This window comes from Nicotiana tabacum, chromosome 7 (genome assembly GCF_000715075.1).
Source record: "Nicotiana tabacum cultivar K326 chromosome 7, ASM71507v2, whole genome shotgun sequence".
In the NCBI taxonomy this organism is placed as follows: domain Eukaryota; kingdom Viridiplantae; phylum Streptophyta; class Magnoliopsida; order Solanales; family Solanaceae; genus Nicotiana; species Nicotiana tabacum.
The window spans coordinates 57,850,952-57,864,460 of NC_134086.1; the positions used below are offsets into that span (position 1 = coordinate 57,850,952).

Here is a 13,509-nt window from a genome sequence, read left to right on the forward strand (position 1 = left end):
GAGAAAATGAAGAAATCCCCAAGTTTTGATGGCAAAATCGTCGATTTGGCAGTAATCTTCGATCATCCAGAAATGCACATGAAATTCTCCAAAACTTCAAGCAAGGGTAACATCGGATTGAAGCTGATGCAGCGAGGAATCATAATTCCCGCTCTGATACCATGTTAGATTGAAGAATGAGCAGCTATGGCGGAAAAGGATTTGAGAAAACCCTAACTAGGGTTGGAGAGAAGAGAGAACATGAGTCAGTCAAAATCAGGACCAATTCTCTTCTTTTTCATTATTGTTAAATGTACATAATAGCCGTGTATTTATATTTACACCACTAAATGTGTAAAAAATAAAAGAAATGAAAGAATGAAAAAATACAAGTGGGCCAAGTGGGCCGGGTACTTCAAGTATCATTGTTGTTGGGCTGGGCCCTTTCCTTTAGTTGAGCAGTCCATATCAGTGTTAACAGTTCATGATCCTTATAACCCTTTTACTAGCACCAGCACTGTTGGTGAACTTGCTACAGATTATGTCTCACTCCAATCGACCAATGGCTCGAATCCAGGCCGATTTATTTCAGCTTCTGGAATTATTTTTGGCTGTAGCAGTACCTTTATGCTAGAGAAACTTGCCAGAGGAGTTAAAGGGATAGCTGGATTAGGAAATGGCTTTGTTGGACTTCCTTACCAAATAGCTAGTGCTTTACGTTTGTCCCGAAAATTCGCTATCTGCTTGAGTTCTTCCGCTACTTCTAAAGGAGTTATCTTCTTTGGAAATAGTCCTTATGTTTTTCTTCCTGATGTTTCAAAAAGACTTCTTTATACGGCTCTTCTTAAGAACCCTGTTAGTACTGCTGGGACTTATATTAAAGGGGAACCTTCGATGGAATATTTCATTGGAGTCAAATCCATCAAAGTAAATGGTAATGTTGTGCCAATTAACACAACATTGTTGACAATCGCCAAAAATGGTATTGGAGGAAACAAAATCAGCACGTTGATCCTTACACGAAATTGGGGACTTCGATTTACCATGCTTTTACAAAGGCGTTTGTAAAATCGCTTGCTAAGGTTCCAAGGGTGAAAGCTGTAGCTCCTTTTAAAGTGTGTTATAAGAGGACAAGTTTTGTAAGTACTGGTGTTGGTTCTAGTGTTCCACCTATTGAACTTGTATTGGGAAGCAAAAATGCTACATCTTCTTGGACTATTTTTGGTGCAAATTCAATGGTTGCTGTGAATAATGAGGTGCTCTGTCTTGGATTTGTGGATGGTGGAGTTGATCCGACCACCTCTATAGTCATCGGAGCGCATCAAATTGAAGACAATCTTTTGCAATTTGACATTGCTAAGAAAAGGTTGGGGTTCAGTTCTTCACTATTTTTTAGTCAAACAAATTGTGCCAACTTCAATTTTACATCCAAGGCCTGATGGGTTTTTCTGTTTGTTTTTCTCTTTGTGGTTTTATTTTTATTTCTTTTCTTTCCTTTTGGGGCTTTTAAAAGGGGCAGACAATAAATAATTTGTACATCATTACTGTTTCATGATGGAGTGATCAATTGCTTATTAGTGTATCTGCATTCCCAGAGCTTAGCTGGTTGTAGTGTGATTCAGAATCCTAACTTCTGAATTGTAACTTCTCATTCTTTCTGAATTGCATATAAGCATTAAGTTTTGTGCAAGTAAGAGAAAATAGCATAACAACACATCGAACATTGTTATATCCTTCTCTCTTGTATTGGTGGTGAAAAAGAACTACATGTGGAATATTAAACTACTACATGGCATAAGGTGTGGAAAATTAATGTAGCGACACGTGGCAATCTTATTAGATAGAAAAAGAAAAGACACGGGAAGAAATACTCACGAGACGGTAACGGGCCTAACAGTTGGCAAGGAATGAACAAATAGTAAAAAGAAGGAAAGATACATGAACCGGAAGGAAATAAGGAAGGGAAATCGGAACACATATAAGGCATTTATAGCAATAAATGTGTCGGTTATGAGAATCCAAAATAATGAGCAATCAATATCGTTAATGCCCATAATTAGCTCAAATTATGGGGGGGGGGGGGAAACCGTTACTATTGTATATTCCTATATAAGGGCACAAAATTCTATTTGTAAGGAGACATCAGAGACAATATTGAAATATACATTTTACTTTTCTGCTTTCTCGAAATTCTCTTCTTTGACTTTGCAATCAATTATTTCCTTAGTTATTCTTGTTATTTTCCTTTGATACCGTTGAGAAAGTGAAACAAAACTTAGTTATCAATAATATGTTTTCTTTTAAAATTAGACTTTGATCGAAAGATATATTTTTGGTTAAACTATCTCTCTCGCTCTTTTTTTGAAAGTGGTTATTTTTCCATCAAATTGAGGCCAATTTTTAACCGTAAAAATGTGGGTGGAGAGCACTATCTTTTCCTTTATTTATTAATCTCTATCGCATGTATAGGTCGCTTAAATGAAATTCTATAAAGAGGAATTGGGGGAACATAGTCCTTTTAATTGGAATAAAGAATATAACACCGGAAGGATCTCTTGTTTATTAATATCCAGATCAATTATATATAAAAAAAAAAAATTCTTGAAAGGATATAAGATTAAAAATAAAATCATAAAAAGCTACAAAATCAATTGTTCTCAGAGGACATATCCCAAAATCTTCATAAAATAGGTATCAAAAGGAAAAAAAGTGGTATTTAATTAAAATTTTAATTTGCCCTCTCATGTGCCGGCTTTTGTTTTGTTTTTTTAAATTTTATGGCCTAAGGTGATTTTTTGTTTAATAATGATTAATCGAAAGACTAAATTCAAAATTTTAGATACCATATTGAATTATGTGACAATCTCAATAGAAATTTTAAGGCGTCATCGTATGACAACCTTTTCAATTACAGGGATCACGTTCTATTTTCATTTGAACATGACAGCTCTGCTTCCTAGAGTCTTGTCCAATCTTATTGAAATCCTAAAATTTTCACGTTCTTACTGCTAAATCTGGTGAGGTTACTTTAATGTTAATCTAAACTTTTGTCGAGTTCAGAAGGTAATACAAAAATATAAACACTTCTCTCAACGTGCTGATTTTGAAATCATTACATAAGTTTATTACTTTAATCTCTTTCGAACTCTTTTCTTTTATATATGTTTGGAGGTATTTTAAGTCGAAATTCAAAGCTTTCAAAACTTTATAAGGAGATTGATGAACCTAAATTGGGGAGATTTTGGACGGCAATTGACACGAGATGCATATCCCCCCCTTTTTTTTTGTGAAGTATCAAAAGATTTTATTCAACCAGTATAGTTAATTACAGCTCCTCTTGCTCCTGTGGACTAAGAGCTATCAAGAAAACAAAACTGCTATGTACATTTCAATAGTCCCTCTAATACTTCTACTATCAATTGATAACTAGTCATAGAGGAAAGCTATTCAATCCTTCTAAGAACTTCCACTTAGCCTTTTGTTATCCTTTGATATGAAGTTGGAGGACAACATCTCGAATTCTCTGTTAGTATCAGTCTTTTGCCCCTGAAATCTTCGCATATTCCTCTCTATCCGTGTATGATAAATCACAGCTACAAATAGGAATGCCAATATGCTATTTAGTAAAATATTAATATGCGGGAAAAGCAAAGCGCTGGTTAATAAGTGGAGGATGGTGAGTGACCATGTAAGTTCTGCATTTTTGTTCTTCTTTTCCTTCTCTATTAATTTTTATGTTATTTTTGCACAAGTGCTCCCAATTAGCTCAATCAGTACTACTCAACTATATATTAAATTCAACATGATTCTGTGTGCTCCAGTGGAAATATGAGATTGATTGAACTGCTAAACAGCAAGATACTATATTCATCAGATGGATCCACCACCCCTCCCCCCACCCCCCACCCCCGCGCTTTTTTATTTGTCAAAATCAATTAAGATGGAAACTGCAAAAATGATAATTGTGGAGGGGGTGGTGTTGTTAGAGATAAGGAAGGGCATTCTCTTTAGTCTTTGACTCCAAGCTGCTTGTTGATTGCGTTAATAGATAGGATACAGTTCTTTGATTAGCGATGAACACCCTATTTATCCACACACAACACATGTATTTACCTCATCTCATTTTTGTATTATTGTTACCTTTCAAGAGAAATTAAGGTTGTTGTTACTAGAACAGCTCCTTCAATTCAACTGTAAACTTTTTAAGAGATGAATAAAATGATATGTTGGTATTAAACAACAAAATCCATAAACATGTACCTTGGCCATTTCTGGCACTCCACACTATAAGTTTATTCAACAACACCAATTAATATTCTCATTTCTCAACAAGAAATTATAGTCCTTCATCAGCAAAGTAAATCTACTCAAGACATGAGTAAACATTCATTTGGCGATTGACCATTAGACACACAGCAACCAAAGCAACAAAAGGATTTATTTTGGATCGAATCATATATTTTGGACACACTCGATCGATCCACCCTTTGACAGAAGACTAAATACTCGTAGTACTTATTAAATCTAAAATTCCCAAATGGCGCACTTGTTTTTGGAAAGATCATCAAGCCTTGGATGTAAAATTGAAGTTGGCACTTGTTGTTCGGCTAAACAAGAGTGAAGAACTAAAGCCCATCCTTTTGTTAGCAATGTCAAATTGCAAAAGGTTGTCTTCAATTTGATGAGCTCCAATGACTATAGAGGTGGTAGGTTCAAATCTGCCATCGACAAATCCAAGACAGAGCACCTCATTATTCACAGCCACTATTGAATTCACACCCCAAATAGTCCAAGATGCCGCATTTTTGTTTCCCAACACCAGTTCAATGGGTGGAACACCAGGACCAACGCGAGTGCTTCCCAATCTTGTGCTATTATAACACACTCTAAAAGGAGCCACGGGTTTTACCCTTGGAACCTTAGCAAGCGATTTTACAAATGCCTTTATAAAAGCATTGTAAATGGAAGTCTCCAATTTCGTGTAAGGATCAACGGTGCTGATTTTGGTTCCTCGAATACCATTTTTGGCGATTGTCAACAATGTAATGTTAATTGGAACAACATTACCAATAATTTTAATGGATTTCACTCCAATAAAGTACTCCATCGAAGGTTCCCCTCTAAAATAAGACCCTGAAGTACTAACAGGGTTCTTAAAGAAAGGCGTATATACAAGTTGTTGAGAATTTTACGATGGAAAAGTCTTAAAAAGAGGGTGAATGGATAATGGAGGGAAATGAAATTTTTAAGTAAAAATTTTAAGTTTCCCTCTTTTGAAACATTGTCCCATATTGGGAGAGGAAAATGATTTTGGTGGGTATATATACAATTGCTCTTCTTGTAGCTCTTAAAGAGTTAAAAAGAAGGCAAGCCTCGCGCCGTCGTCGTCGTCGCTCGGCTCGGCTACAGCTATGACAAATGATTGATTGATTAATTTTTTTGACCAAATTTATTTGTTAATAGTGAATATTAACGTAGTATTATCCGTGTTTGAAATGGATGTTTTCCAATCCGTGGATAGAATCCAAGTGTCCCACCAGTTCGGCCAAGTGCATGCTCCATTGTCCATTGGCAGCCTAGTGCTCCATAAGCAAGTGCTCCTTCCACCATGTCAAGTGCTTCCTCCATAACAACCTAGTGATTGCTCCACCATCAGTGGTGGCTGGTCATTCTCTTAATAGCTGACTGCACTATAAATATGTGCAGTAGCTGTTAGAGCAAGGACACACAACACAAAACGGAATAAGAGCTGTTAGGAGAAAGCACAGGCAGAAACGAATTTGAGAGCTTGGCTGTCGTTGATATCCTCTTCAGTAAGAACTCAACATCGGCTATAAATTGCATACCTTCCTCTCAGAATTTCCATTCGACTTCTGAGTTCTCCTCCTTTGTTGTGCATTGTTTTCAACTACAAACAAAGCAACCGTAAGTGTGATTTGCTGCCGAACTTTGTGTTCGCTGAAACACTGGGGTTTGAAGTACCACTACACCAGTGTGTAATTCGTTCTATCCTGAGAGAAAATAATCCATAACCTTGGGTACTAGGAGTGAATTAAATTCCTTAAGGAAACTCTATGAATTCAGTGGGCTCGAATTAATTATTGTTTCATTTATATTTATGTTTATACGCTAACGTTCTTTTCTCCGAAATTATTATTTACAAATACAACAAGTAAGAAGATAGGAACCAACAAGCTTAAGGCATTTAATATCTTTATTTCTGTATTTGTGGTATACTTACTGTTTTGGAGATTAAAGCCTTTGTGGCGTTTTGTTGGAGAACTTACAGTTCTGACGACTAAAACCTTTGTGGTTTTGTCTACTCCAGTTTTGGAAATTAAAGCCTTTGTGGCCGTTTGTTAGAGATTAAAATCTATGTGATTTTTTTCCCTCCAAGTTTAAACGTTTGTTTGTGTCATTCCTTTAAAGAAAAAAATGGCAAATGACAATGGAAATCAAATTGTTCCGATGATGACTGCCAATGCATCGACAAGCCGAACACCGGCAGAAAAACCCGAAAAATTTTCCGGGATTTATTTCAAGCACTGGCAGCAGAAGATGTTCTTCTACTTGACTACGTTATGTCTACAGAAGTTCATCAAGGAAGATGTTCCTGATCTATCCGATGAAACTCCAGAGAATGAATGCTTTTTCGTGATTGAGGCATGGAAGCATTCTGACTTTTTGTGCAAGAATTACATTCTTAGCGGACTGGAGGATAATCTGTATAACGTCTACAGTAATGTAGAGACGTCAAAAGAACTGTGGATTGCGCTTGAAAGAAAATACAAAACTGAAGATGCCGGCATGAAGAAATTTGTTACCGCAAATTTTTTGGACTACAAAATGATAGATAGCAAGTCTGTTATTACCCAAGTCCAGGAATTACAAGTGATTATTCATGATCTACTTGCTGAAGGTATATATAAAATAAATACTGATGTTGAAAGTAAAATTTTTAGTATTTTTACTAACAGAATTTTCATTGAAGGTCTTGTCATCAATGAAGCATTCCAAGTTGCAGCAATTATTGAGAAGCTGCCTCCTTTGTAGAAGGATTTCAAGAACTACTTGAAACAAAAAATGAAAGGAGATATCCCTTGAAGATCTCATTGTTCGGTTGAGAATCGAAGAGGACAACAAAGCAGCTGAAAAGAAAGGCCGTGGAAACTTAACAATAATGGGAGCAAATATTGTTGAGGCTACTTCTCAAATTAAGAGAAAGAGGAAGCAAACTTCTGGGCCAAGAAATAACCCAAGTAAGAAGCGGTTCAATAGAAATTGCTACAACTGTGAAAAAACTAGACACAGATCTGTAGAGTGTCGTGCTCCAAAGAAAGACAAGAAGAAGGGTCAAGCAAACATTGTTGAAAAGCACGAAGATATTGATGACTTGTGTGCTATGCTCTCTGAATGCAACCTGGTAAGAAATCCTAAGGAGTGGTGGATTGATTCTGGAGCCACTCGCCATGTTTGTGCTGTGAGGGAAACATTTTCTACATATGCTTCTGTTGGACCTGAAGAGACGCTCTCTATGGAAAATGCTGCTACATCAAAAATTGAAGGATATGGGAAGATATTTCTCAAGATGACTTCTGGCCAGGTCATGACTTTGAACAACGTCCTCCATGTTCCCGAAATTAGGAAGAACTTAGTCTCTACTGGACTTCTTGTAAAACACGGTTTCAAGTGCGCTTTTGTATCTGTCAAGGTTTGATAAGTAAGAATGAAATATTTGTAGGAAAAGGTTACTTTACTGAGGGCCTTTTCAAGCTGAATGTAATAGTTGTCGAAGCTAATAATAAAACTTCAGCTTCTTCTTACTTACTTGAGTCAAATGATTTATGGCATGTACGTTTGGGTCATGTCATTTATAAAACCTTGCGGAAAATGATTAACTTGGAAGTATTGCCTAAGTTTGAATGCGAAAAATCAAAATGTCAAATATGTGTGAAATCTAAGTATGTTAAACATCCTTATAAGTCGGTTGAAAAGAATTCAAATCCTTTAGACTTAATTCACACAGATATTTTTGATATGAAGTCAATACCATCTCATGGTGGAAAGAAGTATTTCATAACTTTTATTGACAACAGTACTCGATATTGCTGTGTTTACTTATTTAATAGTAAACATGAAGCAATAGACGCATTCAGACAATATAAAAATGATGTTGAAACACAACTTAACAAGAAAGTCAAAATGATAAGAAGTGATAGGGGTGGTGAATATGAATCTCCTTTTGAAGAGATATGTCTAGAATATGAAATTATTTATCAAACAACAGCCCCTTACACGCCTCAATCCAATGGGATTGCGGAAAGAAAGAATCGTTCATTAAAGGAGATGATGAATGCATTGTTGATAAGTTTTGGTTTGCCACCAAACTTGTGGGGGAAGCCGTTCTTACAGCTAACCGGATACTAAATCGAGTACCCCATAGCAAAACACAATCCATTCCATATGAAAAATGGAAAGGAAGGAAGCCCAACTTGAATTATTTGAAAGTGTGGGGATGTTTGGTAAAAGTGCAAGTTCCTTAACCCAAAAGGGTAAAAATAGGATCGAACAGTTGATTGTGTTTTCATAAGATATGCGACCAATAGTAAAGCATATCGATTTCTGGTTCATAAATCAGAAAATCCCAACATTCATAATAATACGGTTATAAAATCAGATAATGCTGAGTTCTTTGAAAATGTATATCCGTATAAAAAGGAATGCGAGTCGATTGGTGAAGGATCTAAATGACCTCGGGAAGAAACAAAAGAAAGTACATTTAATCAGGGGGATCCAAGACGTAGTAAACGTCAAAGAACGTCTAATTCGTTTGGACCAGATCTTGTGACTTTCTTATTGGAAAATGAGCCTCGAACATTTAAAGAAGCTATGTCTTCTTCAGAATCATTGTTCTGGAAAGAGGCAGTCAATAGTGAAATAGAATCCATATTGAACAACCATACATGGGAATTGGTTGATCTTCTTACTAGAAATAAACCTTTGGGTTGTAAATGGATTTTTAAAAGAAAAATGAAAGATGATGGCACTATTGATAAATTTAAGGCAATACTTGTTGTCAAAGGGTATAGACAACGAGGATGTCTTGACTACTTTGATACATATTCTCCAGTGACGAGAATTACGTCCACACGAATGCTAGTAGCTATAGCTGCAGTTTATGGTCTTGAAATTCATCAAATGAACGTAAAGACAACATTCTTAAATGGAGAATTGGAGGAAGAAATCTACATGGAACAACCTGAAGGGTTTGTGGTTCCAGGTAAAGAAAAGAAGGTATGTAGACTTGTTAAGTCCCTCTACGGACTAAAACAAGCACCCAAATAATGGCATGCAAAATTTGACCAAATAATATTGTCAAATAGTTTTAAGATAAATGAATGTGATAAATGTGTGTACGTTAAAAATGTTCCAAATCATATAGTCATTGTTTGCCTATATGTGGATGATATGCTGATAATGAGTAATGACATTGCCAACATAAATGCGACTAAGCGTATGCTAACTAGCAAATTTTATATGAAGGACTTGGGAGTTGCGGATTAAGATCCAAAAGACTCCTCAAGGTCTGACATTATCACAATCTCATTATATTAAGACAGTACTTGAAAAATTCAAGCCCTTAGGGTTTAAAGCTGCAAAGACTCCAATTGACGTGAATCTTGCATTAGCAAAGAACAAAGGCCAAAACATATCACACTTGGATTATGCTCGTGTGTTGGGGTGCTTATTGTACATCATGAATTGTACACGACCAGATATAGCTTGTGCTATAAGTAAACTGAGTCGATACACGAGCAATCTAGGTCAATCTCATTGGATGAAAATGAAACGAGTTTTGGGATATTTAGAACATACCCAAAACTTTGATTTCACGATAGTAAATATACTATAGTGATTGAAGGATATTGTGATGCAAATTAGATCACCGGTTCAACTGATTCGAAGTCCACAAATGGATATGTATTCACTATTTGGTGGAGGAACGGTATCTTGGAAGTCGTTCAAACAAACTTGTATTGCCCGCATACAATGGAGGCCGAGTTCATAGCCTTAGATAAAGCCGGTGAAGAAGTTGAATGGCTCCGGAATTTCTTGGAAGACATTCCATTTTGGCCCAAACCGTTGGCACCAATATGCATACATTGCGATAGCCAAGTGGCAATTGGAAGGGCTGGGAGCATTATGTATAATAGTAAATCTCGTCATATATGACAAAGACATAAAACCGTTAGGCAACTATTCTCTAGAGGAATTATCATTATTGACTATGTAAAGTCAAGTGATAATATGTCGGATCCACTTAAAAAGGCCTAACTAGAGAAGTAGTTGAGAAATCATCGAGGGGAATGGGACTATGGCCGAGAACAAGTCATTGTGGCGATAATTCTACCTAGAAGACTGGAGATCTCAAGATCTAGGTTCCAGGAGATAAAACAAAGTCACTAATGACGGTTCAACATTGTCAACAAATATTTTGATCCATTCTCGTAATGAGACAATGTTCAATACCAAGGATAAAGCATTAAGGCTTTTTAATGATTTCTAAATTTGATACGGGGTATATCAAATAGTGTATCTATGGGATGACACGTTTAGGAATCACCTATGTAAGTGTGAAGTGTTAGCCGCTTCAAGGAGAAATTTGCAAGGCCAATTCTCTATGCACTTATGAAACCAGGCGGTGTTCATGGCTGAAACGAACACAACAATGAGAACCAAAGACGGTTAAGGGTTGATTGTGTGACTTATGATTTCTAGGTATACACTAAAGTTCGACGGTTCAAAGATATCAAATCTACCGATTGACCAAGTATATCTGACATAAGTTCACTACGGAAAGTTTAAAGGGAAACCTACTTATCCAGATGTAATTAATCCTTGCTTGCAAATCACACAAGTTTTTCATGCATACTTCCGTGATATAGTCATTCCCCATACATGTGGTGGATTGTTGAGGATTTTAAGATGGATACGTCTTAAAAAGAGGGTGAATGAGAAATGGAGGGAAAATGAAAATTTTGAGTAAAATTTTAAGTTTCCCTCTCTTGAAACATTGTCCCATATTGGAAGAGGAAAAGGATTTTGGTGGGTATATATACAATTGCTCTTCTTGTAGATCTTAAATAGTTAAGAAGAAAGCAAGCCTCACGTCGTCGTCGTCGTCGCTCGCTCGGCTCGGCTTCGGCTACAGCTACGGCTTCGATTTCGGCTTCAGATTTGGATTTGGATTTGGTCAAATGATTGATTGATTGATTAATTATTTGGACCAAATTTATTTGTTAATAGTGAATATTAACGTAATATTATCAGTGTTTGAAACGGATGTTTTCCAATCCGTGGATAGAATCCAAGTGTCCCACCAGTTCGGCCAAGTGCATGCTCCATTGTCTATTGGCAGCCTAGTGCTCCATAAGCAAATGCTCCTTTCACCATGTCAAGTGCTTCCTCCATAACAGCCTAGTGATTGCTCCACCATGAGTGGTGGCTGGTCATTCTCTTAATAGCTAACTGCACTATAAATATGTGCAGTAGCTGTTAGAGCAAGGACACACAACACAAAATGGAATAAGAGTTGTTAGGAGAAGGCACATGCAGAAACGAATTTGAGAGCTTGGCTGTCGTTGATATCCTCTTCAGTAAGAACTCAACATCGACTATAAATTGCATACCTTTCTCTCAGAATTTCCATTCGACTTCTGAGTTCTCCTCATTTGTTGTGCATTGTTTTAAACTACAAACAAAACAACCGTAAGTGTGATTTGCTGCCGAACTTTGTGTTCGCTGAAACATTGGGGTTTGAAGTACCATTACACCAGTGTGTAATTCGTTCTATCCTGGGAGAAAATAATCTATAACCTTGGGTACTAGGAGGGGATTAAATTTCTTAAGAAAACACTGTAAATTTAGTGGGCTCGAATTAATTACTATTTCATTTATATTTATGTTTATACACTAACGTTCTTTTTTCCATATTATTATTTACAAATACAACAAGTAAGAAGATAGGAACCAACACAAGTCTCTTGAAAACATCAATACCTGGGAGAAAACATAAGGACTGTTTCCGAAAAATATAACTCCTTTAGAAGTTGTCGAAGAACTCAAGCAAATAGCAAATTTTGGGTCAAGTTGGAAAGCGGCAGCGAGTTGAGAAGGAAGTCCAATGAAGCCATTTCCAAGTCCGGCTATCCCTTTGACTCCATTGGCAAGGCCTTCTAATAGAAACGTAGCGCCACAACCGAAAACTACTCCTGGCCGCGCTGAACGAATAAAACGGCCAGGATTCGAGCCATCGGTTGATTGGAGTGAAACAACATCTTGAGCAAGTTCACCACCAGTGCTGGTGTGAATAAAAGGATTATAAGGGTCATGAACACAAGTACTATGATTGTTTCCCACCGCACATGCACCTGAAAAGGAACGTTTGCAAGGGGTAGAATCACAAGGGACGGGCTTATAGGATGAGCTTACATATCCCTTTTCGCAGTCAACCCATAAAAATCTTTGGCCAAGATCTACAGTTAGTTTGACAGGGACAAGAGGAGTTCTTTGGCGAATGACGGTGACATATTGTTTAGTGGTTGCATCTTTGGTCACTTGAAGAAGAAGAGCTCGAGGTCTTGAAGGAGTCTTGGCTGTGGATGAGGAGAATAAGAGGAGTAAAGAGAGAAAGAATAAAGCACTGATGGAAGAAACGTCCATTGTTATTGAGAAATGAGAGCTAAGAATTAACGAGTGAGTGGAATTGAAGAGTTTGCTTTTGGATTTATAGTACAGGAAAGCTTCTGTGACTCCTGTTGTTTATCATGAATACCCACAATATTACTACTAGTAATATTTTATGAGCGAAGGTACGATACAAAATTTAAAGAACGCAGGAAGGAAAATATTTTATTATAAATCTTTGAATCTACAATTCTTTATTTTCTCCACATATAAAATAAGGTATCAATACCCCTATTTATAATAGTATGAAACCTATTTCAACTAGAAACAGGAAAGCTTATTCCTATATTTATTCTAACTGCAAATCTTATTTAGAAATGAATTAAATAAACCAAATCCTAAATAACTAAGGTTTCCTACTACAACTTTGAATTAGTTTTCCAACATTCTCCCGTAATTCAAAGTTGTATACATTTGACTTGTTCATTTTGCAGTTATGTTGGATCATTTCTCTCCAACTTTCACTTTTGATGAAACATATGTCTCCATCCCTCAATTTTGCTGAAGCACCTGTCTCCAACTCACGTTGATGCACTTTGTCACCAACAGTTGATGCACTTTGTCGGCAACACTTAATTTTGTTGAAACCCCTGTCTCCAACTCACGTTGATGCACTTTGTCACCAACCATTGATGCACTTTGTCATCAACACCCAATTTTGTTGAAGCCCCTGTCTCCAATTCACGTTGATGCACTTTGTCACCAACCGTTGATGCACTTTGTCATGAACACCCAATTTTGTTGAAGCCCATGTCTCCAACTCACGTTGATGCACTTTGTCAC

At 36.7% G+C, this 13,509-nt stretch overlaps 1 protein-coding gene and 1 pseudogene across 1 annotated transcript; one reads left to right on the forward strand and one right to left on the reverse strand.

Annotated features, from left to right (window-relative positions):
- Nucleotides 1–357: 357 nt before the first annotated feature.
- Nucleotides 358–1,579, forward strand: LOC107805411 (putative aspartic proteinase GIP2; annotated as a pseudogene).
- Nucleotides 1,580–4,328: 2,749 nt separating this feature from the next.
- LOC107805412 (putative aspartic proteinase GIP2) lies at nt 4,329–12,702 on the reverse strand. Its single transcript, XM_075218413.1, has 5 exons — nt 12,052–12,702; nt 10,800–10,816; nt 10,436–10,442; nt 9,420–9,432; nt 4,329–5,154 (listed from the first exon to the last, which is right to left on the reverse strand). The coding sequence occupies exons 1-5, from the start codon at nt 12,700–12,702 to the stop codon at nt 4,544–4,546; spliced, it is 1,299 nt and encodes a 432-aa protein (XP_075074514.1). The 3' UTR covers nt 4,329–4,543.
- Nucleotides 12,703–13,509: the final 807 nt, after the last annotated feature.